This window comes from Apus apus, chromosome Z (genome assembly GCF_020740795.1).
Source record: "Apus apus isolate bApuApu2 chromosome Z, bApuApu2.pri.cur, whole genome shotgun sequence".
Classification (NCBI taxonomy): domain Eukaryota; kingdom Metazoa; phylum Chordata; class Aves; order Apodiformes; family Apodidae; genus Apus; species Apus apus.
This window is the reverse complement of record NC_067312.1, coordinates 4,537,495-4,564,690: the sequence shown is the minus strand read 5'-3', so window position 1 is coordinate 4,564,690 and position 27,196 is coordinate 4,537,495. Positions and strand designations below refer to the sequence as shown.

The 27,196-nt window shown below is 43.4% G+C and overlaps 1 protein-coding gene across 2 annotated transcripts in view; it reads left to right on the top strand.

The window, feature by feature from the left end:
- SETBP1 (SET binding protein 1) overlaps positions 1–27,196 on the top strand; it is a 266,909-nt gene that overhangs the window by 98,650 nt on the left and 141,063 nt on the right. The window contains exon 4 of one of the 2 annotated variants that reach the window (XM_051642997.1): positions 23,637–23,702. The exons of the other annotated variant lie outside the window; for it this stretch is intronic. Within the exon in view, the coding sequence (XP_051498957.1) occupies positions 23,637–23,702 (66 nt within the window). The remainder of the gene's footprint in view (positions 1–23,636; positions 23,703–27,196) is intronic. 2 annotated transcript variants of the gene reach the window in all.

The following is a 27,196-nucleotide window of genomic DNA, read 5'->3' as shown; positions in this document are numbered from 1 at the left end:
CAGCACAATTATTTGTTGCAGGAGATGAGGACCATGATACTTTTCTTTGTGTATAAAGCTATTCTGTTCATAGCCTTGATGTTCAAGGCTAGATGCTTAGGGCTGTAGGTTACCAAATTAAAAAAGAAAAAGGAAAAAAAAAAAAAAAAAAAAAAAGGCTTTTTAATAACATCTACCTATACCACTAATATAGGACTGGAGTCCCCAACACAAGAAGGACATGGAACTCCTGGCGTGAGTACAGAGGAGGCTACAAAGATGATCAGAGGGCTGGAGCAGCTCTGTTATGGAGACAGACTGAGAGAGTTGGGGTTGTTTAGCCTGAAGAAGAGAAGGCACTGGGGAGACCTCAGAGCAGTTGTCAAGCACCTGAAGGGGCTACAGGAAAGCTGGAGAGGGACTTTTCACAAGGGCTTGTAGTGAGAGGACAAGGAGGGATGATTTAAACTAGGAGAGGGGATATTTAGGTTAGAAATTAGGAAGAAATTCTTCAGTGTGAGGGTGGTGAGACACTGGAACAGGTTGCCCAGAGAAGCTGTGGCTGCCCCATCCCTAGAAGTGTTGAAGGGCAGGTCGGATGGGGCTTGGAGCAACCTGGGCTGGTGGGAGGTGTCCCTGCCAAATCAGGATGCTTGGAACTAGATGGTCTTTAAGGTCCCTTCCAATCCAAACCATTCTATGATTTTTCAGAATTTTAGATCATGATTTAAAACCTCAAACATATTCACTTGTTAAAATTATCTCTGAAATCTGCACAGCAAACATATTTTAGCATAGACCTGTACATTTTAAATACATAAAAAATATTTAAGCTGATCGGTTTTTGAAGCCCTTTTTTAGATTTTTGGAGTGTTCTTTATAAATTATAGTGATTTTTAATTATTTTTATTTTTGAGGTCTAAAAGGATAAAGCAATCACAATAACAAAATAAAACTTGCTTGCCTTTCAAACCATTTTTACAATGTGGTATATCAATAGAATGCTGGACCCAATTACTTACTTCTATACCTAAACTAATCAATTAACCAGTTTTCTGTTTTTACTGTCCTTTGGGTTGGGTAGTGTTTATGTGTTGAACTGTTGGTTAAATTTGTGTCCTGATTTGAGCCAGGATGAAGCCAATTTTCTTTTTACTGTGTTTTTTTTTTTTCCTTCAATAAGTTCTCTTTTCTTCGTTGGTGGAGCCATTTGTCTGGTTTAATTGCCAATCCTGAGTCAAACCGTGACAATCTGATATTTGCAGCTGACAAACCAATGCTTCCTTTGTACTTTTTTATTACTGAAAATCATTCATGTCACAACATGATTAGGCTTCATATACAGCTAGTTTTCAGAATAGCATTGTGCACAGTGGTGGACCAGCACTACACTGACAGAGATTAAGAAGTGGGTGTGAATACAGGGAAATGCTCTGAAGCTGCAGCCTGGGTCTTCTGCATTAGCCTCAGCTGGTTCATGCACATCACGTGGCACCACTGCATGGCTGTACCCCTTGGCCCTGACATCAAGGCTGCCACCTCATACCTAGGCAACCGAATCCAGAGGAATTAAAAGGCAGTGTGCTTTTCATTAAGCAAATGAAAAGAAAATCACAGTCCCTGCCCCAAAGATTGTACGCTGTAATCAATGGCAGCATTAATGGGAAACTTCACGGCACTCAAAGGAACACTAAAACATGCATGATGGGACCCTGAAGACAAGACAACCAGTAAACTACTTACACTGCTTCAGGTTCATTAGCCATTAGAGCAGGATAATGGCACTTACCTTACCCCACCAGAGATTAGTTAGTCGTCGCTAGCACAAAGTAACGGAGGAAAAAAATCAAAATAAAAAAACCCCACAACACTCCTCCATTTTGGCCTTAGTGAGGTTTGCAGTAGGTGAAGAGAGGATCTAGGTCACGCTGCATTGCTCTGGATGCAGTCCTTGTTCTAGAGTACAAGGATGCTTGTGGGTGGGCTCTTGGCTTGTGGAAGAGCAGCATTGAGGGGTGCATACAAGGTCTGGGCTGCTCCAGCAAGCTTTTCCCAGCACAAGGGAAAGGAAAGAGTTGGTTTACCACCCCCCTCTTTCATGTTTGGGGTTCAAGTGTGGCTTAGCTCCCAAGCAAGTACGTTTGGAGAGCACCAAGGCCTGCCCTGCAGACATTTGGCTGCCCTGCCAAAAGCCCCACATGGCTGAAATCTCAGTCAGCAGCCTGCTTAGTGGGACCTGTCCAAGGCTGACAAAACATGGGCATGGAGCAGATCTGACACCACTGCATGGAGAGGCTTGTGCAACACCTGCCCACCTCACCTGGCACAAACTGCTGCCTTTTGTCTTTATGACTGTTTTTATGAAAAGTAGGTCCTAGAGCAAACAGATTTTGCAGTGTGACTTTTTTTTATTATTATTAAATGGGCTGATTTTGTCTCTGCTGACTCAAAAAAAACAATCAGCAAGCCCCCTGAATCTTTCATCCATTTTTCTACTTAGCTTTTCTCTAAAGGCTCAATTTTCTCTCCTGTCATGCTTTAGAGAGGGGGAAAATACACAGCCTAGTCCCCAAGTTATAATACAATTATTTGTTACAAGGGAATTTATTTTTTTTTCACTTGAATAAATTAGTTGTTAATTAAAGCTTTTTGATGTAGTGTGAAAGGAGTTATATTTGATACCAACAGCTGTATGCTGTTTGATTTATAGTCCTTTGGGGTGTTGTTGGTTACAGTGATCCATTTCTCCCCCTTCCCCCAGGAAACACACACACAGACGCACATCAAAGACCATTAACTGGTACTGTGTTTTCAATTAGAAGGAGAATATTTTTTGCTGTTGTTGTTTTCACTTTTCTATGCATCACTTGAAAGTTGTGGCAAAAACAGAAGAGCAACGTTTCATCACCTTGGCCATGTCCCTGAGGGTAAAGTCTTGCACTGGTGACAGTGAAGACATCTGTGACACTGCCAAGGTGAAGGCTCTGCTTCAGGCTGATGGGTCAATCCTTAAGTGGTTTCTTAGCTGAGCATGTTGTATCTGCAGATAGCAGGCACTGGCAAAGGATTTCTTCTGGTTTCCACCGGAAGCATGTTAAGTGACCACAGTGGGAACTGAGGTGGACTTCCAGGTATTGCATAAAGTATTTGGAAGCTGTGTGATGAGTTTTGGAAAAAAGTATCACTGTAGTCTTCCATCTGGGTAGAACTAGGGAGCTGGGTGAGTTGGAGGGCCTTGGATTTGATTTTTAGCTGAGAAATTAAAGAATGCAATAGAAAATGTTGGCAGAGAGGCTGGATTATGTACAATTCCTTTATTTCTTCTAATCCTCTCCAAAGAGTAGATAAAATTCATTTTTGATTATATGCCTATGTCTAATTTCTCAGAAATTACTCAACACTCATTTGCTTAGCTGTGATTGTTTCTCAGTGGGCCACAGATTATGTGCTAGGGGTATTTCCAGGAGGATGTAGTATCCCAAATGGCTGTCCCATAATGTCCTGCCTCCCATTCCTCACTATCAAGAAGGATAGTGGCCTTGGAAGACAGCTAACTAACTAACTAACTAACTAACTAACTAACTAACTAACTAATTAACTAACTATCTAACTAACTAACTAACTGGCATTATTTTTCCTTTCCTGCTACCTCTGCAGTAGTGATGGGGACATCAATGCCTGCCTACTTAATGCAGTTTCTGAAGTCCCACATGTATTACACTGTTGGTAGGGTATTTCTGTTATGCACATGGTGCTTAGTACACTTGCACTTTGTGAACTTGCCAGGAGGGGTTTTAGGCCACTGAAACTGGCAAGAAACTTGGGGAATGCCCATACATCTTGGTGTGATGGTAAATACCTTCCAGTTTTAGTATTACATTTCTTGTTCCAATGACCTATTCTGGTAAGTTCTTGTTTATATAAAGACCAATTTAATATTCTAGTTTTCAGAGCTGTAGAAAAGATTGCTTTCTACATTACTGAGGTACTTTGCATTGGTTTATAATGTGTTGTTTTAACCAGGCCTATAGAAATACAGTATTTCAAGATTCATAAATGGATTTGACAGCAGAGAATAAAAAGAGAAAGAATGTTCATGAGGAGTTTTGTGTATGTACTTTTGACAGTTGTTTTGCAACTTTTGTCTATTTTCTACTTTGCATATTTGGGTTTAGTTGATGAGGGAGATTAAAGTGGTTATCTAATTAATAAATGAAAATGTTGCATATTTATGGAAAAAAACACACATTTTGAGTTGTCTGTATGTTATCTGCTTGCTGGAAACGAGGATGGATATCTTATGAATGTCTCAGTTTGCCTCATTTCTGTATTACTGATGAAGGACTTTGAACCAAGACTATCTGGCTTTAAGTTAATAAAAAGCAGTATGTGCTCAAGAACTGGAAAAACATCTCTGACAAGCATCTGGAAAGGCTATACTGAGCTTCTCTGTGCATGACACAGTCTTGCGATGCTTCTTACAAGGCCCCAGCAAGGTGCTATATTCTTCTGAGCTATCTGAAAAGGTGATACTATTCTACTGTTGCTACTATGCAGGCATCCTAAAATACTTGCTTCTGAATTATTCAGGCATTTGGAGAGAAGGGAAACAATAAAAACATGGATTACTTGTACATGTTTCTGTATGTATGTGGCGCCATCAAAAGTTACAGATGAAAAAATGAAAAATAGAGCACGGGAAGGAAAAGGAAGAAGGGAGAGTCATGAATATCAGCACTGAAGCTGCTGGACCCCTTAGGAAAAGGCAAATGCAAGAAAGGACCTGTCCATTAAGGGCCACTGAAGGGCCTGGTGAAAATTTGTTGGTGTGGTGGGATGAGTGACAGGGAAGTCAATGAGAGATCCAGGAAGGAGCAAACTTGGATGGGGAGGGAGAAACCACTAGACCAAACCATGCACAACTGTGTCTACACAAAGTTGTTGGATGGACTTAGGTGAGGAAAAACATCTAGGATCTCTGCTGTTTCTCCTGCTCCTGAATAAATAGCACTTAGTAGGGTGTGTGTGACAGGGCAGTGGCAGTGAATCCTGTATTTTGGTCATTTAACATGCTCCACTGTAACATGATTTCAGAACTTTGGGAGACCGCCTTGTTTTCTCATCTACACAGACCAGTGTTTTTACATTGCTAATGTTTTCCATAATAATCAATGGTTCTCATGACTTCTTTGTTATTAATATTATTCAAAAAAAAAAAAAAAAAAAGGCAAAATAAAAAAGCTGTAATGTTTGAAAAAAGAGCCTTTGAATTTTGGCAGGGACAAAAGCTCTGCAGCCGAAGACATGCCTTTTCCTTCTCCCATGAAATTCCCCTCTGTTCTGGCTGAGTTATGAGCTGTGCAAGATCACCGTTCCCCATTTCTCACTTGTGTTTCTCAGGAAAATGTTGGCAGTGGGTCAGAATAATAACTAAACATGAGTTTTCTGCAGAGCCGGGCCCACAGCTTTGCCAAAGCAAATACAGCAAAGAGAGAAGTCTCCAGGGGCTTGTGGGGCAGATGGAGCTGGTGTCTCACCCCTTGCAATTTCTCACTAACTGGCTGTAGTAAGTCTTGCCAGACAAAGCAATGCATATCACCAATGATCCTTTTGGACCCAGCATAATTTCTGATTTCTGTGTTCAAGCTGCTGAATCAACCAGTAATGTGCTGGGTTCTTCCTTGTGGGTCCAGCCATGATGTGAGCAGGGGCACATAGGAGTTCATCATGCCATACCTATCATGTGTAAGAGACTGCCTTGGTCATGCTGCTGGAAGGACACCCAATCAAACATAAATATGTTTGCACCAATAGCTGTGAACTTGGGAAATTCCAATTTTTTTTTCATACTTGAAGTCTAAACATTTTTCTTACTGCAGTGGCCAATGTAATAAACACACCAGAAGTGAGTATATCTAGACATATGTATACACATTAGATGATACACATCTGGATGCCAATGTAAGCATCACTATATGGGATGTATGTATGTTTAGACATATAAAAATAGAAATTACAGTTCACAGTGGTGCAGTGCAGAGCAGCAGCAGAATCCCAGCCTTATTTGAGAGGTGAATCTAATAAAAATATGTATTTGCTGAGAAGCATGCTAGAAAACTCCATGTTTACATACAAACATGCAACACCGAGCACGTCCGTGCCGCTCATCAAGGCAATGCAGCCGCGCGCATCCGTGTTGGCTCCTACACAACTGCTTTATTTCCTTTTGAATAACAAGGAGGCTCCCCCCTGCTTTCCATGGAGCAGTGGGCTCTGTTTCTGACAAGGCACAACCACGTTGCTCGTTGAAGTGCCTGTCATTAAGCAATGCGCTGATTATTCTGGCAGCTCCACCACTCAAGTCCCTGTGGACGGAGTCAGACATGGAGAGAATTGAATTTTGCCAAGGACGGGGGTAAAGGTTGTTCCATGCAGTGGACAGCTGTGTCTAGTCAAATCGAAACTATTGCTCCAAGTGTTACCAGCAGAATAGCTGATAGCTCTGTTGTCAGTTCATTTACACTTGCATCCTGTTACAAATTAAACTGAAATTGTGGTGCAGCGAAGGAGGGGAAAGTCAGTTTTCTGCCAAGTGACAATTCCTTATATCACCAATTTCCAAATGCAGCCATTATAGATCATTGCTAGGGGGTTTCGTGATTTTCGGCAATGAAGATTTAGGATCCTGATTTTCTGCCATGGGCAAAATTCCCATTAGCACCTGCTCTCATCTTCTAATCCCATAGGTTGAAAAGGAAATGCAAAGCCCTGGTAACTGGCCTCTTTTCTCAGCTCTGCTCAAAGAGAATAACACAAAATACAGAATTGTTCTGTGATTTCTCCCACTTTTTACTTTTTTCTTTCCTCCCACTCCCCACCCCAAAATCAGAACATTTAAAGTCAGACAGGAGGAAAACTATGAAATATCTTGATTCTGCTACAAACTATTCTGCAAGAGCAGCCTAGCAGCAGTACTTATATGCCAGTGTTCATCTCAGCCCAGCACACCCTGAACATACTCCTAAGCCATCAGCAGGCCAGAAAATGCCTTCCAGGCAAAAACACAACCTCTCCCAGGATCTTCAATGGGTCCTAGCAACTAAGCTTGAAAGCCTGGGACTTGACCACATTTGAAATAAACTTACCCAAAAACATCAATGCTAATTAGCTCGTGCTATGAATGGATTAAGTGAGACACCAGCTGCAACAGGGCATTTTGATTTGAATTGAGGCTCAGTAATTAGATGCACATAAGCTGGCTGGGGAGTTGTCAGTCAGCAAGCAGCAGTTTCCTTTGCAGTGTTAGGAAGAAGAGCTTTTCTGTGTCCCGTCACCTGTTTTCTGTGAACCTTTGGGTGGTGTACCAGTGATCAAACATAGTGCTGACTGTGAGCCAAAATCCTCCCTTGAGCCACAGCCATGAGACTGTCACTTCAGAACTTCCCTCCTCATGCAGCTGAGGAACGGCTGTTTTATTGATAGTGCAAAACACTCCTCGTATGGTGGCTGTTAATGTTAACAACGTCCTTCCCTATGATCTGTGCCAGTCTTCCCTGTTTTCTTATCTAAAACTGGTGCTTGGAACGGAGTTTGGGGGAAAAATGTGTTCAGTGCTGCCAGGAAATCACCTAGAGCAACACTGATGATTATAAGTATAAAACATTGAACTTGTATATGAGTGAATATGTGCACCTCTGGTGGTGTGGGCATCTAGGCTGTTCTCACCTACAGCTGGGCTAGTTGTCCCAGACTCCCTTGCTAGCTGATGTAAAGAAATAGGTAACTCCAGTGAGATCTACCTGTGTTAGGAGGAGAGGAAGCACTATAGGGAGTCCTTGGTGAATTGTTTGGATGAAGTTGTCTGGGTTTTAGACCTCAATTTTTAATGGATGAGTCAGGAGGTAAATCTTGCTTTTCCTCCCAAATCTTCAGTTTGCACAAGAGTAAAATAACCAGGCAGCAACTGTCTTTAATGTGAGGAAAGACAGAAAGTAAAAAGGCAGCTTGACTGCTTCTGACATAGAGCCTTTATCAGCTCCATAAATAAAGGGCATATGCATGTAATGGCTGACTGCATCTCAGATTGCAATACCAATGTTTTAAAAGCCTGCTGACGGAGCATCTGCTTATTTCATTACTCCTCCAATGTCTTTGCAGGTAAGTCATGCATTATACAGTACCATTTCTAGCAATGCATGACCAGAGGGGACAGTCTGTGAAAATTCTGGATGGTCCACCGCTTTCCCTTACCTTCCAGGAAAGAGAAACATAAAAAATGATGTATTCAGTTAATAGGCAGAATTTGCAAAGTAAAAACCTATTTGCAGTGAACTAGGATTTGCATTTTTTTTAAAGAAAGGAGGGCAACTCTATCTCATTACTGTGTGAGCTGGCTGAATGCACAGCAGAGCGAAGATCATTTTCAGTAAACTCTGGCTCAGAAAACATTTTGAGGGTCTCGGTATTAGTCTGGTGAAAAGGAAGTGTCTTGTTTTACTGGAAAACAGATAATGGTGGCAAGTTACAAGAGCTTATAGTGAGCCTTGACACTGCAACATCATTCCAAGTAGTCCAGGTACAAACTCACCCTGGCCTTGTCTCCTGGCTAGCCTGTGTAATCATCAGTAGTGTGGCAAAGGAGCTTAAGAGCAGTCCCACTGAATGTAAGTTTCCTTTTAGGAGTGGAATTTGGTCCAGAGTTTATAATATACAGTTAACGGGAGTAGGAGAGCAAACTATCTCCCTGCATGTTTTTTTTTCAGTGGGCAGGTTCCTGTTAACCTTGTGCTGTGTCCCACTACCATGCATTGCAAATGGGCTCGTTTTTTTGTTAATTGCAAATGCTGAATCCCAGTGCCTTGGGTTTTTAAGCACTGTTTTCACACAGTTAAGAACTGATTTTCTCAGGCACAAGTGCCTGTTCACCTCCATGGTTTTGACTTGGCTCAGAGTCTTTTAATTCACCATCCTCAAGCACCTAGACATGTAGACCTGAGGATGTCCACTGGCTTTCCTTGATACTCATTTCTCTTCCCTGGCCACTTGCTTTTGGACTGTAGCAACATGAGCTTGCTGTGTTTCTTTGGATGCCTTCTGGACTTTTTAATAGAAGAAGAGCAAATCCGAAAGCTAGTTTTGTCACTGAAGAAAGAGGTTTGAAGAGTACTATAGTACCATAGTACTATATAGCACTGTGGTGATTCAGTGTTGGTTAATGTTATACATTGACTATTCTACATATAAATTCATATCTGTTTTAGGTCTTTTTTTTGTATACATACAGTAAGAAGCTGTTAGACATTGAGTTTCTTATTTCAAAAGAGTTTCTGGGCCTCTGACCAGTTGTTCACAACCTCACCCACTTGATACATATATGAAAAAAAAAAATAAAACTACTTCTGGATCCAGCAAATGTAACAGGGATGAACATGATAAAGATAGCCATGGAAGTGGCTTTCAGTTCTGGAATACATGCAGAGGAAGGCAGCAAGAGAGCTTTAGCTTTATAGGCTTTCCTAATTAGTATCTGTAGCTGAGGAAAGACTGTAAGACATTTTCCATGAGTATGCATTAGCTGTTGGGTTTTTATACACTTGGTTAGACTTTATACACTTTCTCCCACTCTCCTGTAGTGTTTACTCTTGACAAATATTCCAGCAAAAATGTTTGTGAGCAAGAGTATTTGTGGAAGCCACAAATACTGGAGAATATTCCTGAATATTGCCTTTAAAATTCTAGCTGGAAACCTGCTCCTAGAGATCGTAATGTCTCTCTGTTCACAGAATCACAGAATGGCCGGGGTTGGGAGGGACCTCAAAAAATTATCTAGTCCAACCCCCATGCCAGAGAAGGATCCTCTAGAGTACATCACACAGGAAAATGTTCAGGCAAGTTTTGAATGTCTCCAGAGGAGATTCCACAGCCTCTCTGAGCAGCCTGTTCCAGTGCTGTCACCCTCACAGTGAAAGGTTTTCCTCATGTTTACATGGAACTTCCTATGCTCCAGTTTGCACCTGCTGCCACTTGTCCTATCACTGGACATCACTGATAAGAGCCTGGCTCCATCCTCCTGACAATCGCCCTTTACATATTTATATATTTTACATATTTATAAACATAAATGAGGTTGTCCCTCAGTCTTCTCCAAGCTAAAGAGACCCAGCTCCCTCAGCCCTTCTTCATGAGGGGGATGTTCCAGTCCCTTACTCATCTTTGTGGCTCTGTGCTGGACTCTTTCCAGCAGTTCCCTGTTCTTCCTGAACTGAGGGGCCCAGAACTGGACACAATATTCCAGATGCAGCCTCACCAAGGCAGAACAGAGGAGGAGAACCTCCCTTGACCTACTAACCACATGCTTTCTAATCCACCTCAGGATGCCATTGGCCTTCCTGGCTACCAGGGCACACTGCTGGCTCATGGTCATCCTCCTGTCCACCAGGACCCCTAGGTCCCTTTCCCCTATGCTGCTCTCAGGAGACAAACATTGCTGTGTCACAGAGACATTTAACAGCTCATAAGCTGGGAAGAGATCAAGAACAGTTTTTAGAAAAGAATTTCAAATACATATTTTTAGGCAAACAGCAATCTGATACTAGTTCACAAATCAACACACTGAGTATGTCAAATGCCTGTCTCTTCTCTAGTGCCCCATTTCTGGGATTTAAGGTCACCAACAAATTCTGAAAGCAAACCCAAATAGTGGTATTCTTCTCAATTTCAATCTGAAAGAAAAGAGGTGTTTTAAAAAAAACTCTGATCTGTTTAGAATAGCTTCCATAACATTGTTTCTTATTGACCGATCTCTAAATAAGAGACTCTTGCTCTTGACTCCTGGTCAGATGAATGATTTCTAAGGCTTTTATTATGGTGACAGTGATGAATTGGTCGATGTTTGTACTAAGCTTTCCTAAGTGCACTATTAAATGGGAAAAACTTCAACAATAAACAGACCAACTGGCTAAGTAATGAATTGAAAATAGGGGGAGGTGTATATTTTTAGACAGAAGAATCATCATGGAAATTGTCTGATTGCCACACATTTGTAAAAGGGCTACTTGGAAAAATGCTTCCAATAGGTACCAGAATTAGCTGCTCTTGAATCAATGAGATAGCGCTTTGGAGAAAAACTACTTGTCTCATCAATGCCCATCTTGTCCTAAGGCTTGAATATGATCTAAGCATTCCTGATAGTGCTGCAAGCAAAACCTCTAGGCTTTCTTTAAATATCTTTTAGGTTCTTGTCATCATGGCTTGCAATCATGCTTGAATATTTTACCTTTCCCCTATATGAAAAAGATACGGGCAATTAAAGATGCAAAGAAAAGCAAAGGAATCCTCCCAGACCTTTGTATTGTTTTGTCCAGGGTCTGTGATATTAACAAAACACAGGTAAAGACAACTGAATTCCCAATTTTCTCCTGTGTTTGCAATGCTCAGTATGAGCCAGCAATGTGCACTTGCAGCCCAGAAAGCCAACTGTGTCCTGGGCTGCATCAAGCAAGTGTGGCCAGAAGGTTAGGGATGGTGATTCTCCCCCTTTACTCAGCTCTCGTGAGACCCCAGCTGCAGTACTGTGTCCAATTCTGGAGACCCCAACATAAGAAGGACATGGGGCTCCTGGAGCAAGTCCAGAGGAGGCCACAAAGATGATCCGATGGCTGGAGCAGCTCTGCTCTGGAGACAGGCTGTGAGAGTAGGGGTTTTTCAGCCTGGAGGAGAGAAGGCTCCAGGAAAACCTCATAGCAGCCTTCCAGTACCTGAAGGGGGTACAAAAAAGCTGGGGAAGGACTTTTTACAAGGACTTGTAGAGGACGAGTAGTGATGGATGAAAACTGGAAGAAGGGAGATTTAGATTACATATTAGGAAGAAATTCTTCACTATGTTAGTGGTGAGACAGTGCAAGAGGTTGCCCAGTGAGGTTGCTTCCCCTCCCTGGAAGTGTTGAAGGCCAGGTTGGATGGGGCTCTGAGCAACCTGATCTAGTGGGAGCTCTCCCTGCCCATGCATTGGAGTTGGATCTAGATAATCTCTAAGGTCCCTTCCCTTGTTTTAGGTGAGGATGAATGGCATATTTATGGTGTTTCTGTCCAACAGTAAATGGGACTTAAGTTCTTCTCTGTGGGTAGAAGTTCAACACTTTGTGTGTTCAGCCTGTCAGACATCAGGGCACACCGGCAGTCCCAAGAGATAACTGCAAGGTTCAGACGTTGCCAAGCACATCACCACATTCATTGAAAACCTTGCTTTATTGAGCAGAAGGTGAGGTTTGAAGTCTTGAGTAGCTTCTGAGCCCTGAACCTGGCTGGCTTCAACCCTTGGCAATCCTGCACCTCCTCTCCAAGCTGTGGAAATGAGATAGTAGTGTCTGTCTCTCAGGGGGTGTTAAGAAGCTTAATTCATTAGTGTTTGCAAAGTGCTTCTAGATCCTCAGATAGAAGGCTCTATAAACAGACAAAGTATTACTAATTGCCAGCTTACACTGAATTGTAAAGTGAAAATAAGGATGGCTGGAGGAAAGGGGAAGTGAGTTTTCTGATGACCGTTACCCGTCTAGTGGCTTCAAGTTAAAGTTTAAAGTTTGGTTTCCCATTACCATTGTCCTAAAAACTTCCATTCATTGATACTGGTGTACTACTTGACCTCCAGTTTACTATGGAGAAGGCATATCCAAGTCTGCAAGCGAGGCCTCCCATACGAAAGGACAAATGATACACTTAATTTGGGTAATCATTCTTGAATTTATAATGTAAGGTTTTATTGCCTTAAATGTAACAAAACCTGATTTACAGAATATGACTTCAGTGGTGCTGTGTGATTTACACCAAAATATTTTAGAAAAATAGTCTAGCATATCTTTACAGCCAATGAGAACATCATGGTACTAATGTTCAAAGCAATAGGTGGGGTTTTTGTTTGTATGTTTTAGTTCCATGATTTTTTGTCCTAGTCATTCAGCCCTGGCAGGAAAAAAAAAAAAAAAAACACAACAAAAACAACAGGCTGGTGTATTTGGTCCCTTCCACTTTCTGAATGTCTTGCAATACCAGAGCAATGTTGTGCTAGGAAAATGTTGGGTAACTTGCGTTGTTTGTATTTATTAGTTGTGTTATTTATATGCATTTTTCTGCAAAGCCTGCTTCTTTGGGACCACACTCTGTAGTAGGTTTCTTCAGAAATTAATCCTAGAAATTGAAATAAACTTAGTGGTCTTTAAAATACAGCACTTTCCTCGCCCCTCCCCCCCCCCAGTTAAAAAAGTATTATATAGTCATTTCCCACTTCACTTCCAAAGGGTGAAATCCTCATCTGGTATAAATTGGTGAAGCTCTATTCAAATCAGAGAGACTATATTAATTCACTCCAGCTGAGACTCCAGCCCTTAAAATGCCATCAAGGAGAGAGAGTTCTGCTCAGGATGGATTTTTGGGCTGGGAGGAAGGTTTTGCTGTGTAACTTGGTTATGTGTCTAGGCTCAGGGCTGTGGGAAACTGTCTATTTGACATCTGCAGCATACACAGCAAATGCTTTGGCAGCTCGAGTTAATGCCTTTTGAATTCGCAGGTTGTTTACTTTCAGCTTGAATGTGGATTTGCGCTCAGCCTCAATGGGAAATCTAACATCAGAAGTAATAGGACCCGCCATCTGTCTGAAAGGGTATGAGAATTCCTGGGTTTGAACCAATAATGGAGAGCAGGGACAAGTTCACCCCCTGTATAATCAACTGGCAAATTATTGACGTGCTCCTTGGATTTCAGACACGGTACCCAATCCCTCTGATGCAGTGTGAGCAAGTGTAGACTTAGGAAATCAGCCCTGTAAAATGAATGTGGTCAACATCCCTTTCCAATGGCTCCTTCTACAAACAAGCTTTCTTCCAGCACTTTCTTCCTTCGTTCTATTTTACAACCCATTTTGGCATCTAAATTGTGCACCTGTGAAAAGATCTGCTCCATCGTCGCTGACACCAGTGATCTCGGGGGAGCAGTAAACAACACAAGTGAATGGGAGCCCCCGTCTCTTGCCAGCATTTCCTGCAAGTAAATATCAATCCATGTGTTAGACATCGGCAGGGAATGGTGTAATAACTAGATAGATTGGGTCACTTTCTTCAGAAAAGCCTGGGGACAGATTTCTCAACCATTCAGCAATTTTGAAAGGGTCCAGATTTTTTACTTTCTTTCGAGCCAAAAGTTAAACACATTCCTCCCATCTAAACTAAGAAGCTGCACAACAGGCAAGTTTTGACAAAAAATTATCAGCATCCTGCAGCATTTAGCCAGACAGAATGAACAGATTTTGCAAAGAGCTCAGTTTATGACAGGTAAAAAAGCTTCTCCCGATTCACACCTGTGGACACAAATGGGGTCTTGGGCCTCCTTGGGCCTCTTGTACCTGTCTTGGTCATTCAAAAGAAGTGCCAACAGCTTCAATCAAATAAAAAAAAAAAGACAAAAAAAAGACTGTATTACTGCACTGTCTAGAAGACTGTGCCCTTGCTTTGGAAGCCTCTGTAGCACAAATGCCTGGTTCACACCTTTTCCACAGACTTAATCCATAGTTTCTGTTGACTTGGTTTGAGTTATCATGATTTATACTAGCTCAAGACCTGAGTCTTGATCATGAAACCACTTGGATGAGCTGAAGATCACTGCTTGAGTAATTAATAAATAATAAGACAAGCAGAAAAAAAGACAAGAAATCACTTAAGGAAAACTTTGTCTGTTTTTTAGCAGCAAAACAGTAATTTTTCACTATATCTTGAGTGACTGCATGAGCTTTTAACTTTCCTGAGGTGAATACTCCAGGGGCATAGGATATATGGCAGCATCCTTAAAAGCACACTGGCCTGATTCTTACAGAATCATAGAGTGGTTTGGGTTGGAAAGGTCCTTAAATATCATCAAGTTCCAAGCCCCCTGCATGGGCAGGGGCACCTCCCACTAGACCAGGTTACTCAGAACCCCGTCCTACCTGACCTTGAACACTTCCAAGGATGGATCATCCACAGCTTCTCTGAGCAACCTCTTCCAGTGTCTCACCACCCTCACAGGAAATAATTTCTTCCCAATAGCCAATCTAAATCTCCACTCTTCCAATTTAAAACCATTCCCTCCCTTGTCGCATCACTCCCTGCCCTTGTCCCAAGTCCTTCCCCAGCTTTCCTGTAGTCCCTTCAGACACTGGAAGGTACTCTAAGGTCTCCCTGGAGCCCTCTCTTCTCCAGGCTGAACAATGCCAGCTCTTTCTGTATGTTTTCACAGGAGAGGTGTTCCAGCCCTCTGATCTGCCTAACACAGTGAGCAACATTACTTGAGGTATCCTGGTGGAAATCCAGCCAGAGATCAAAACCAGCCATGTTTGTCCAGGGGACTTAGGGAAAACATACTGCTTTCATCCCAACAGTGCCATCCCTGGGATATTTTACCTCAATTATACTCTGATTTAACAAAACTGGAGGGCACCAGATCATGTTAAAACTGTTTTATTTCTTCCTTATCTGTAAAATCAGGGCTACTGCAGATCTGATGAGTTTCAAGATTGGGTGGGGAAACAAGACTCTCTTCAAAGTCCTTATTTTGTTTATTGATTCAATAACTGACTAATAATCACCCAAGGCTATCAGGCTCATTTGAACTTGGAATGCTGTGATGATGCATCATCCAGGAGAGGAGTAGCCAGCTTACAGATAAATAATCTGCTTAAGGTGGGAGAAATCAGGGCTTGTAGTTCACTTTTAGGGAAGCCAGCTGGTTTTGCTGCTGATTCTCAAGGAGTCTTACAGTTTTCCATAGAATTCACAGCACCTCTTTTTCTTATTTCCCTCATATGTGTGTAGTCATGAGAACCAGGATGGCTTGAAATTAAATAAGCACAGTCCAACCTTGAAGTTAAAGACTTTGTGAGTTTAGGTTTTGCTTGGAACCAGAAGCAGAAGAGCCAAAACACTGCATAAAATAAAGAAGAAGAAAAAAATATGTTTTTTTGGTATTTTTGGCATAGACAATTGTTCTGAGAGATACTGGAAATCATGCAAGAAGAGTCTGTTCTTAAGACATTTCCAGCCCTGCTCTGAAAACTGAAGGCTTTAGATAAGCATCTGCATGCAGGGATCTTTATCCAAAACAAACCACCCAACCTTTTGTAGTTCACCCGTCACAAACAGTGATTTTCCCCTCTGCTTCTCTCCCCATGCACTTGTGCATGCACACATGTTCTCCAAGGCTTCCTAAAAGCTTTTCCTTGCCCACAACATTTTATTACCTCTCAAGCACGTATTCTCCTTGGTGAAGAAAAAGAAGCATGAGGTGAGGTGCCCCATGCTGTCCAGATGATTTCCTCTCCTCTACATCACCATACACCTTGAGATCGCTTTCCTCCCCCTTCATCCTTTGCCGCATCTTCTCTTTGTTTTGCACAATTGTTTTCTTTCTTTTCCAGCATGAAAAAAAAGAAAAAAAAAAAAGACCAACATTCCTCCCCCTCCCTGGCAGTGTGGGTGACAGAGACTGAGAAATCAGCACAGTGTCAGCAAGAGTTTAGCCCCGCAGCTGGGACCTGAACTTTCAGCAGCAGAGCACAGCGCTGGGTCACTGCACTAAAGCAGGCCAGATTGATACAAAGTGCTTGCTCACCCTGGGAAGCGAAGCATCAGAAGCCACTTGATAAAAAATCTTCAGGCACAGACACCCTCTCTTGTGAGCTTACAGTGGCAAAGGCTGAGGTTTTTTTTTTCCTGGGAAAGATCACCACGGAGTGTGTATTTACTGTTGTAGCCCCCAAAACAATACAGTATTTGGATGCTCACTGCACTGAGGGGTCTATAGCACTGGGGCAGTGTGGATTTTGGAGCTGTTGAAACTGGAGATGGAGCACACGGGCTCAACGAGGTGTGTACTGTGTGAAGTTCTGAGCTCCGAAGATCTGAACGATCTTGTCTGCCAAGAGTTAATGTGCTTAGAAAGAAGATGCTAAAATATTCTTTCCCACTCCAGTTTGCAACTGAGAACTTCTTAGTCCGTAATATCTTTTATTTATAGTGCCTTTCAACTGAAAGGATCTTAAAGTGCCTCCATCTGGGAGTAACTTCAATGATACCTTTGGTCAGGGATGCTTCTCTGTGGGGGCCTCTGAGGTTTCAGGGCTTGCTTTGTCATGGACATGTGTGAGGGACCCAGTCTGCCTTGCCACATGCCGGAACATGATATTGCTAGCTGGGGGAAAGGAAATCCACTCTAAACCTGAGGAACAGCAAAGAGTGAAAAAGGGATATGTAAACTGGCTGGGAGAGAGAATTTGGGTGGATGCAGGTTGACTTTGGAGGCAGATGTTGGGAAGAACGCTGGGGCTTTAAGCAACCTAGTCTAGTGGAAGGTGTCCCTGCATATGGCAGAGTGGTTGGAACTAGATGATCTTTAAGATCCCTTCCAACCCAAACTCATACATGTCTATGATTCTGTGGTTCTATGAACTATTGCCAATGCTGGATGATATCCTTACACAAAGGGCCTGCACAGTGAAGATACATTTCAAAAGAGAGGGTGTAGTGTCTCTTAACTGATTATTTCTCCATTCAACCCAGCTATCTCCAGCTGTGCTGCAGGGGCCTGGAGAAAGTTCCAATGTGAACCTTGCACAGGGGACACACCCAGAGACAGAGGTGCTCCTAAGGACACTGGCTGAGGCTCAGTTTAAGTATGCAAATGCACTCATCCCTTAATGAGTGCAGTCACAACAGGGCATCTGTTTATTTTAAGTCCACTTCAGAGCCTGCCCATCAGCTGCTCCACAGGTAGCAGCTGAGGGTGGCTGAAGGACCAGCTCCTCTATGTTTCTCCTGGCATCTAGACGCTGTCCCCCAGCCCTCTGCTTTCCTCCTGCATTATACACACAGGGCAGGGAAGTAAAAGTCAGACCAGCTGACAGGTCTGGGATTCCAGACTGCAGTTTCTGCTTCAACCACAGTCAGGTGAGATTTTGCCAAGATATGTATTGGGCAGCTGCTCAGGACACTGCTGTTTTGTCTGTACCACCCTGAGCATGCTAGCTGTCTGTCTACCTGCCTGTCTCCTGGTTTGTTTCTGGAAACCGTCTTTTGAACCAGTTGTTCTGCTGTTCCCCAGGGTGGCCAGAGCATGTTCAGCAAGAACCAGCCTTTTCCCAGCACTTTTGCTGGGTCTCCGAAAGTGACTCGTTGCCACCAGGAGTGGAGGCACTGGATCTGAGAAGCAGCGAGTGCCCATCTGTTTCACCATCTTCTAACTCTGGTGGCTTCCAAGGAGCCATCCTGATGTGTCTCAGTGGACAAGCGGGTCCAACCAGGCTCATAAAAATCCCCATGGACACGAGCAGCTGCTTATGGGGCCATACCCTGCTCTGGGTCTCCAGCCTAATGTACTCATGACACTACCTCTGCTGTGCTGAAATCCTCAGAATATCTTCTCCCCTCCATCCATGCCCCTCCCAAGCCATCCTCTTCATCAGCATCAGTGTTACTCTATTTTATCTCCAAACCTCTTTTCTCCAGGCACTAGACAAGGTGCATTTTACACCCCCTTATCTCCCTCATGCATGTGTTAGTAGTGTTTCAAAGCCCAGTTTAATTGTACTCAAGTTGCTGGCTCAAAGTTTGCTCTCTTGGGTCCTTTCCATGCATTTTGCCTCAGCCTTTCTCTACCTCCCAACTAAACTTGTCTCCTTCCTTGCTGGAGGGCACTGGGGCGTGCACATCCTGGCATCCACAAGAGTCATGTTGCCTGCTTTTAGGGCATCTCTTGCTCCTTCTGCCTCGGAGAAGAGCATACATACAAGCTGTGTGTGTACATATGGGGCTTTCCCCCCTGCCTTGTTGGTCCACTGAGCATCACATTTTGCTCTCTTTGGTTGCTCCTTCCACACGTGCTGCTTTGGATTTGTGGGTGGGAGTGGCAGGGACCCCCCTCTGTGGGCAGTCTAAGAGGGGAAAAGGGAAGAAAAAAAGCAAAAAAATAAAACGAATAAGTGTATAAATATCTGGGAGGAGAGCGTTTAAGAGGAGAGAAAAACAAATGAAAGCTGGTGCCAGGCTGGAACGGGCACCTGGTTGCCAGCACAGCAGGCTGAGGACTTGCTGGTAGAAGCTGTGAGTGCCACGTTTGGGCTGCTTAGAGAAATACACCCTCCCTCCCTCATTACTCCAGCTCTGTTTTTTTTTTGTTTTGTTTTGTTTTTTTTTTTCCCCTGCCCCACAAGCAGGAGGAGGAATTCGGTCACCAGGCACAGGCTTGCAGAAAGTTTGTATGTACAGCAATGCCAAGGGATGCACACGGATACACGTGTGCGTGCCCTCATGTGTGTGTGTGCACACGTGTGCGTGCCCGTGAGTGCTGCAGCTCGCTTGGGCAGCTGTGCCCTGCTGGGTTGGACCTGCCAGGCGTGTGGTGGGTGCAGGGGGTCTCCACGCCGAGGAGATGCCAGCGCATTGGCAACCGTGGCACGATTATTATTATTATTATTATTATTATTATTATTATTATTATTATTATTATTATTATTATTGTTTTTGCTGGTGTGAGAGGACAAGGTGGGAGGGCGTGGGGATGGAGGAGTAAGGGCGGCAGGGTGGGGGGTATGTGTGCGGTGGGGGGGAGGGGAGTGGTGGTAAGCTGTAACGCTTGGCTGGAAAAATTTAGAGGAGTACAAAGGAGTGAGCGATGAAAAGGGGTGGTGGGAGTGGGGGAAGGAGGCTGCGAACTGGCTGCTGCGGAGGTGGGAAGAGATTTATGTTTGCGGAGTGGGTTCGGTTGGGAAGTGGGCTTTGGGGAGGGAGGGGGGGGTGCCCCGGTGGCGGCGGGGGGTGCCGCAGGGAGGCTTCATTTTCTGCCTTTCTTCCCTCCCTCCTCCCTCCTTCCTTCCCTCCCCCCCCCCCTTCCTTCCCTCCGCTGGGCGCTCGGAGGAGAAGGCAAGACAAAAAGCTGAACGGGTGCCAAGAAGGAGCTGCAGCGACTCGAAAATGGCACATTCTGCGCCGCACTCGTGTTTGGGAGCCGGGCTGCGCCGGAGAGGAGCGAAACGTGCCGGGAATGAGAATTGGATGCGGGGCCGCCGGCCGGGCGCGGGGCTTTGCTGCCGCCTCTCCGCTCCCCCAAGTGTCGCCCCTTTCCCCCTGATATTCCCTAAATATCACCCACCCACGGTGATATTTAGGCGTTCTGGGAAAGGGAGGAGTCCTTGCCAGGGGTTTGGGTAGGGAGGTTTCAGCCCCTCGTCCCCCCGGGGCTGGTGCACTGGGGCGAGCACCTGGCAGGAGTGCTGCTTGTAGCTGAGCGTGTGTGTGTGTGTGTGTGGTGTGTGTGTGTGTCACGAGTGTGCTCATGCCCTCCTGCCATCTCTGTCTCGAGGAGGGATTTATTATTATTTTTATTTTTTAAATTAAGGAGGAAAAGACTTGGCTCCCGGGGAGTTTTCTGATTGTTTCCCTCTTGCCACTCCTTCCCCTCCTCCTCACTGTCCTCCTCTCTCCGTACCCATAAGGCTGCTCTCGTGGTTCTGTATCGTGATGCAAGGTTACTTGTAGGACACAGGAATCTCTGCAAGGTGCAGCGTCGCCTGTGTCGGTGTTCCCCTCCTCATTTGCTGAGGGAAGAGGCAACTTCCAGGCAGCTCCATGGCTCAGCTGAGCTGGTTGATGCTGTTTTGGTGCTTTGGTTACAAAAGCCCCTTTCTGCAAAAGCCCCTTCCCTATCCTATCTGGATAAAACAAAGAAAAAAAATGTTTTGGTCCCCTCTTCCCGCCATTCCCAGGCTGTGAAGAGTTACATGGTAGTATTTTTTTTTTTGTTATTTCATTTTTTTAAATTACATTTATTTTAATTAAAAAAAAAAAATAGTTTTCAAGTTCCTATGAGAACTTGCATTGTTGTAGTAGTCCAGTACTTAATACTGAATACAAGCATCTTCCACCACACACACAGAATACTCCTCTCTAGATTGTGCTGCTGTTTCAATGTGAACATTTAGGTTTACTTTACAGAAACTGGAGACAGACAAAACCCCTGCCTTTGGGTTTTAAAACACGTTCAGATCCTGTTTTAACAGCAGTTTTAGCATGCACACAGCCAGCAGGTCAGGTTCAAGGACACCTTTTCAAAGCATGGGCAGAGGCTCATTAACTTGCTGCATCTCAGAAGCTTGTGGGTTGTTGCGTTGTTAGCTTGGCCCTGTTTGTAGTCCTAGGCATGGGATGATCCCTGTGACCTGTCTCCCACCTGAAAACCATGCCCTAGTATATACCCGTATCACTTCAGATCTCACGTTGGGTTTCAGACACATGGGCTTGGTTTTGGAGCACGTAATTCCACTTATGTAATGCCTTTTTGGAAATACTATGATAAATAGTGGAGAATTTACGGAGACTTAAATGTGTTTTCCAGCCTGCTCTCCTCATGGTCTTCTCACAACTCCTTGCAGAGCAATGGTCCTTCCTCTGTGGAAGATTAGAGGGAAGATCAGAAGTTCAGTCCCAAATTAATGCTGCTAGGAGGTGCACTCATTTCTGAAGTGATTCTAGCAGGCTTTGTAGGACATCTGCATATCTCTCTCCTCTCAGCTCTGCCTTGAACCATGTAGTTGTAGCAGCTTGTCTTGAGCTTGCACAGAAGAGATGCTGTTTTCTCTTCTTGTATTTTCCTCTTTGTCACAAGAGAGGGATATGCCATGCTTGGCCTAGGAAACCTTGGACAGGGTGAAAAAAACAGCAAATGCCAACAAGAGGGCTGGCCAAGTAACTTGGAGTAATCTGTGTGCCATTGTACGTTCCACCAGACCCCACCTGTTCTTGAATAAAGTCTATGCATAAAAATGTGTGGTTTTGTATGCACACATGTGATTGCTGTTTGCTTTTCAGTTGCCTCTTCTGACTTAATGAGTTGTGTATTGAAGTTACCATCCTCACTAAGGGCACACTCCATGCAGACCTTGCCTGAATTTCCCACAAGTGGCTGCCGATAGTTTTGGCTGCAGCTGCACCTCTTTCTTTGGCCACAACTGCTTCTTTTTAACCTGAGATCACTGACCGTGGGATGCCAACCTGCAAAAGCAAATGCCAGGAGCAGGGATTAAAGCCCACATCAAAGTGAGCAGGGGAGACCCTGGCAGCTGTCCTAACCTGCCATGCACCTGCACAGAGTGTGGCTCACGCTTTTAGTTGTGGAGCCAGCTTGTGTTTACTAGTGATTTAAGCCTCTTAATACTTCAGTTACCAAATAAGAATTCTGAACATATTTATAGATAGGATCCCAAAGATGTGGACAAATATTAATGTGGACCTAGAGCACCAATGTGCACAAAGTAGCAATGTCATATTTGTTACTCAGGAAGGTAAAATGAACACAGTAAATGAAAAGATCTTCCTAAACTTTTAAATTTCAGAATGCAGACCTCTTTAATTTCCTTGATATCTTGCCAGTGCTGTGGAGTAAGGGAGCTTGTCCATCTTGGGACAAAAATGTTACTCTGGTGTTTTCCAAGGGGTCCAAGTAAGCCATCTGTGTAGCTTGGTCATACTTCCCAAGGAGCATAGGAAGGCATTGACAAGAAAGCTGAATGTCTCTGTCTTTTTTTTTCCCCCTGTGTCAAAGAAGTGTCATCTGAAACATGATGTCTCATGAATCTCAAGTTGCTTCCTTCAAATCTCTCATCCTTTTAACACTTTATATAAGAAATGTTGTCTGCTTGGAGTTACGAGATTATTGGTGTCCAGAAGGGTTAATCTGGAGGAGTCTTTTAAGGCTATCTTCTGCCCCTTCTCCCTGCACCTTCTCCACTCTCAGTCACTATTTTTTTTTTTTTTTAAAAAAAACAAAACACTGGTAACCTCGTATTTCTGTAATTTAAATGTGCAAATGCTTTGCAGTCATGGTCCAGCAGCTGGGTTAATCTCAGACCCCTGGAGTGGCAGATGGCTGATTTATTGCTGATTCCAGTTACAGAGAATTGTGCCACCTATTATCTTTGCACAGGCTGCTGCTTAAAAGGATGCCTTGGGCAAAATCAGTGAAAAGCAGAGCAAAGAAAACACTCTCTGATCTGCATCACTACAGGTGAAAATGTAAAATGTTTCACCTTTGTGTGAAGGGCTCAAGAGCTGGACAAAGAGAGGAGAGGAAGATCTAATTTTTATACCAGAAGTACTCTTTGTCACAGTCACAATGTCGAATCACAAACACTTAACCATGTTTTAAATGGTTTTGCAATGTGGTAATCCTTGGCTTCATCTCCCCACCCGTGACACCTTCCTGCTCTTCCCGAGCTTTTCTGACACAGGTTGTCACAGAAATCCATGGCACCACTCCCTGCCATCAGGCCTCATTGCATGCCCTGCTGCTGATGAGGAAAGCTGTGATGCTGTCATGCTTACCAGGGATTCTTGGGAGGAGAAAACTGCGCATCTGTATGGGTTAAAGAGAAGATCAGGGGTCCTTCCAAAACTGGGCAGGGCCAAGGGTGAATGCCAGCACCAGGTGCTCAGGGGTGGCAGGTGGTGGTGGGCATGCAAAATGATGTCATGAAATGGAGAAGGGCAGAGCAAAACTTTGGATGCTTTTGACCATTTTCTGCACAGTCATTCCCACAATCAAGGTTTTCTCTTTTCTCTTTGCTCTGGGAAATGCCACTGAGTCAGATGAAGAATTTGGGAAGAGACTGTGGGTTCCCTGTGCAGAGTCCAGTGGTGAAATCTGTGAACAAGGTAAGAACAAAGGGTTATGGCTGTGAAAGTTTTTATTTCTTCCTTTTTGCTCTCCAAACCCATTATTCCAGAGTTAGTCTTGAAATTTAGGATGTGTGTAGCACAGAAACCAGTATTCCAAGAACTAAGTGAAAGAGTCTGAAAAGATCAAGCTAAATAGGTCTTTTTAATGCATGCCATTCTGATCATTTAGGTTTTAGAACAGTTTGTATTGTATCGAGATGATCTATGTGTGAATAATTGTTACCAACCTCCTGACACCAGGACCTAATTATGAAGTAAGAGCCTTAAATAGGCCATTTGCGTAGTGAGCTTCCATATGTCTCCTTGCACAATTTATTTGCTTCACTCCATTGAGATATAATGAGAATGAAACTCCTAGAACTGCCTTTGACTCTGAGGCTCTCCTTTTCATCTCCTCTGCAGTTATAACCCACTGTTAAGAAGATAATATCTATTTATCTTTGTTCAGAAGGAAAAAGCTACTGTACTTCTACTCTAAGATTCTTGGGCAAACTTCCAGATTGCCCAGGTTTCTCTATTTCCAAGTTTCCAATGGAAATAGAATGAGAAATGCCAAAACAACCTGCAACCTAAGAAAAATGTCATGCTGTCAGAGAATGTCCCAAGAAGTTTAGGACAGGACAGTCTTGAAGGAATACTACCTACCATGTACCTACCTCAAAACCATGCCGAAACACAGTGTTGCAGTGTTTCAGTCCATGCATAGATGTAATTTGAGGAACATAGAGGCAACCTGAAGAGTGCTGTGTTTGCCTTTCTTCCTGCTAAGGCATGAGGAATGGGGAAAGGTTGGAACAAGGCTGCCTGAGTTTTGCCTTAGTTTTCAAGGCTTATCTCAGTCTGGAGCAACATGCTCTCTGGGGCTCTTTTTTCACCTTATGTTGCAGAGCATGTTCTTTAAATAACCTTTATTTCCAAACACCTTATACATCCATAACTCCATCCCATGCTTCAAGTGTCCTGCTTCACTCTTTTACTCCCATCAGTCCAGAGTCAGAAAAACTTAAATATATGATCGAGTATGATTTTATTTCCGGGGAACTTTAATAAGTGTTCAAGGTTTTGTTTTGGTGTGTGGTTTGTTGTTTTTTTCCCCCCTTCCAAGTCAAGGCCTTATTTAGTTTCCCAATGTGAAACAGTTCCACTTGCAATGATTTTGTTTATGATAATTCACTTACATGTTCCCTCCCAGGAATTGTCATTGCCTTCTAGAAGGGAGGTTAGTGCTGGTCCCCTTGCAGTGATAATTATAATCAGACCTGTCAGCCTCCACACAGTCTATGCTTATCACTTGCGTTTAGGAGGATTTTTCCTGAAGCCTATTACCACTGCTGCTTCTTAGGGAAAAATAGTCATGATTTTTTCTGCTAATCTTTGATGGCACTCAGCTTTGAAAGCACAGAGAGGAGCAAAATGACTGCCAGTTGCAGTTAAAGAAACTGTCTGTTGGTCAGTAGACGCTGTAGAACTCTGCATCTGGACATCTGGAGACCCAAGGAGCAGATGCATAGTCTGGGGTATGCTGAGGGTTTTAATTTGATTATGACGACTCTTGAGGTGTGTGGGAGATGGAAAATAATGCTTTTTCCAATTGTCATGCTCACAGAAACTAGCTGTGCAGACCTGCTAGGCAAGGGCTTCAGGTGGCAGGTGGTTGTTGGCAGTGGTACTCTCTCTCCTTGCTGTTTTTGGGCAGCAGTCTGTGGTTTTGTCCATGGAGAACTGGTTGGTCACAGGATGTTCTGAGAAGAGGCAGGAGTCAGTGCTGGAGGCAATGGCTGGCATCCAAGGATAAGCACAGTGCAGGACTGATGGACCCACTGCCACCAGGACACCACAGTACAAAAGGGAACAACTAGTCAATGTGGTAGTAGGTAAGATGTGGTTTGGTGTGTTACTCATCCCAAGATATTTGAAATGTGTCCATCCTAGTGTTATTCACTGGGAAACAGATTGTCCACTTACTAGATTCCTCCCCATTTTTACTCCAGTATTCCTATTGATATGCTAATGAGCACTATTTCTTTGCTTTTTATTTTTTGCTAACTTTAATTTTAAAAAAGGCAACATACTTTTTATCAGTTCATTAGTTAAAATGAGTGCTATATCTTCTAGTCCCTCTTATGTTATTACGGAGTTCTCAGTAATGTATTCAGAGATTTGGGCTCCCTTGATTTTAGCAGAATTTGAGAGTGATTAGCACTTTATACCTTTTTTAGCAAAGGAAATGGTGGGAGAGTGGGAAGTCTTATGTTTTCTACGGTGATATATTTACAGTGTACAGCGGTATGATTTGCCTTTGTTTCATTCAAATTTGCTGGGAACTAGAGATGTATTTATCAGGTGTCACTCCCTGAAGGAAGATAAGTGCCGTACAGTGCAGACTTCATCTATTATACAAACAGATTTGAAGGCTTTGCTATTGCATTCCTCTACATGGTGTAAAAATGCCTTCAGCTGAACAGAGACCAAGTGATACTTAGCAGTAGCATCTTATGACCTTTTGATCAGCTGAGATCTCAAGCCATATTAGTGGACAGATTATGATGTGATGGAAAGAGGGCCAGGAATAGCCTTTTTATCATGAGATCCTTCCTGTGACTATCCTTCTTCAGCATATTCAGGTGGTTAATCACCAGGGCCAGGACAAACATTTGAAAGCAAAGGAGTGAAGTACTGGTACAGGCAACCCACACAGGCTCAGGTTTGCCAACTGCAGTTGGATATTGAAGCTTATAATTTCTCCCTAATATTATCCTACCTGACTGTGTCTATCAAGACCGTGGGTGACTTTACAATGTCTCCTTTCACAAATAGCCCCATTTTGGCAGAAAGATCTACACAAAATGGACCCTGAGCCCTTGGACCACGGGGGAGCTGCAGTCCCCGAGTCAAAGTTACACACATGGTGAATATGGGTGTCTGACTGTGAAGGGAAATGTTCACATGGAAATGTCTCTGTAATTTCTGAGATAAAAATTGTAATGCTCAAACCTATTTCAACCCTTTTTAGGAAAGAAAAAAAAAAAAGCAGGTTTTTAAAAAATGCACATCCCTGGTACTATTATGAGCCAAACAGAAACAGGAACAACTTTTACACTGTTTTTACTTACCTGACTGTGCAGGATTACTCCTTAAACTTTGCTGTATGTTTAAGTTAGCCTCTTTTGTATCTCAATGGCAAATAGGAATCATCAGCCTCCTTGATAATTATGCATAAAGGAATTCTCATTAATTTCTGGTTCTACACATTGGTAATGGTTGTGCCGAAGTTTGATATGGCTGCTGTGGCCACTTTTGGAGGGAAGGAAGGATGGACATGTGTTTGTGAAGTCTGATGTAGATGCATTTGGGTCTGTCTGAGCATGGAGTATGTAGCATATCCCTGTACACATTAGCCCAGGATTATCTGAGCTGAACATATTTTGTTTTCTCTTGAAGCCAAAAGAGCTGCTCATTTTCCTGAGAGG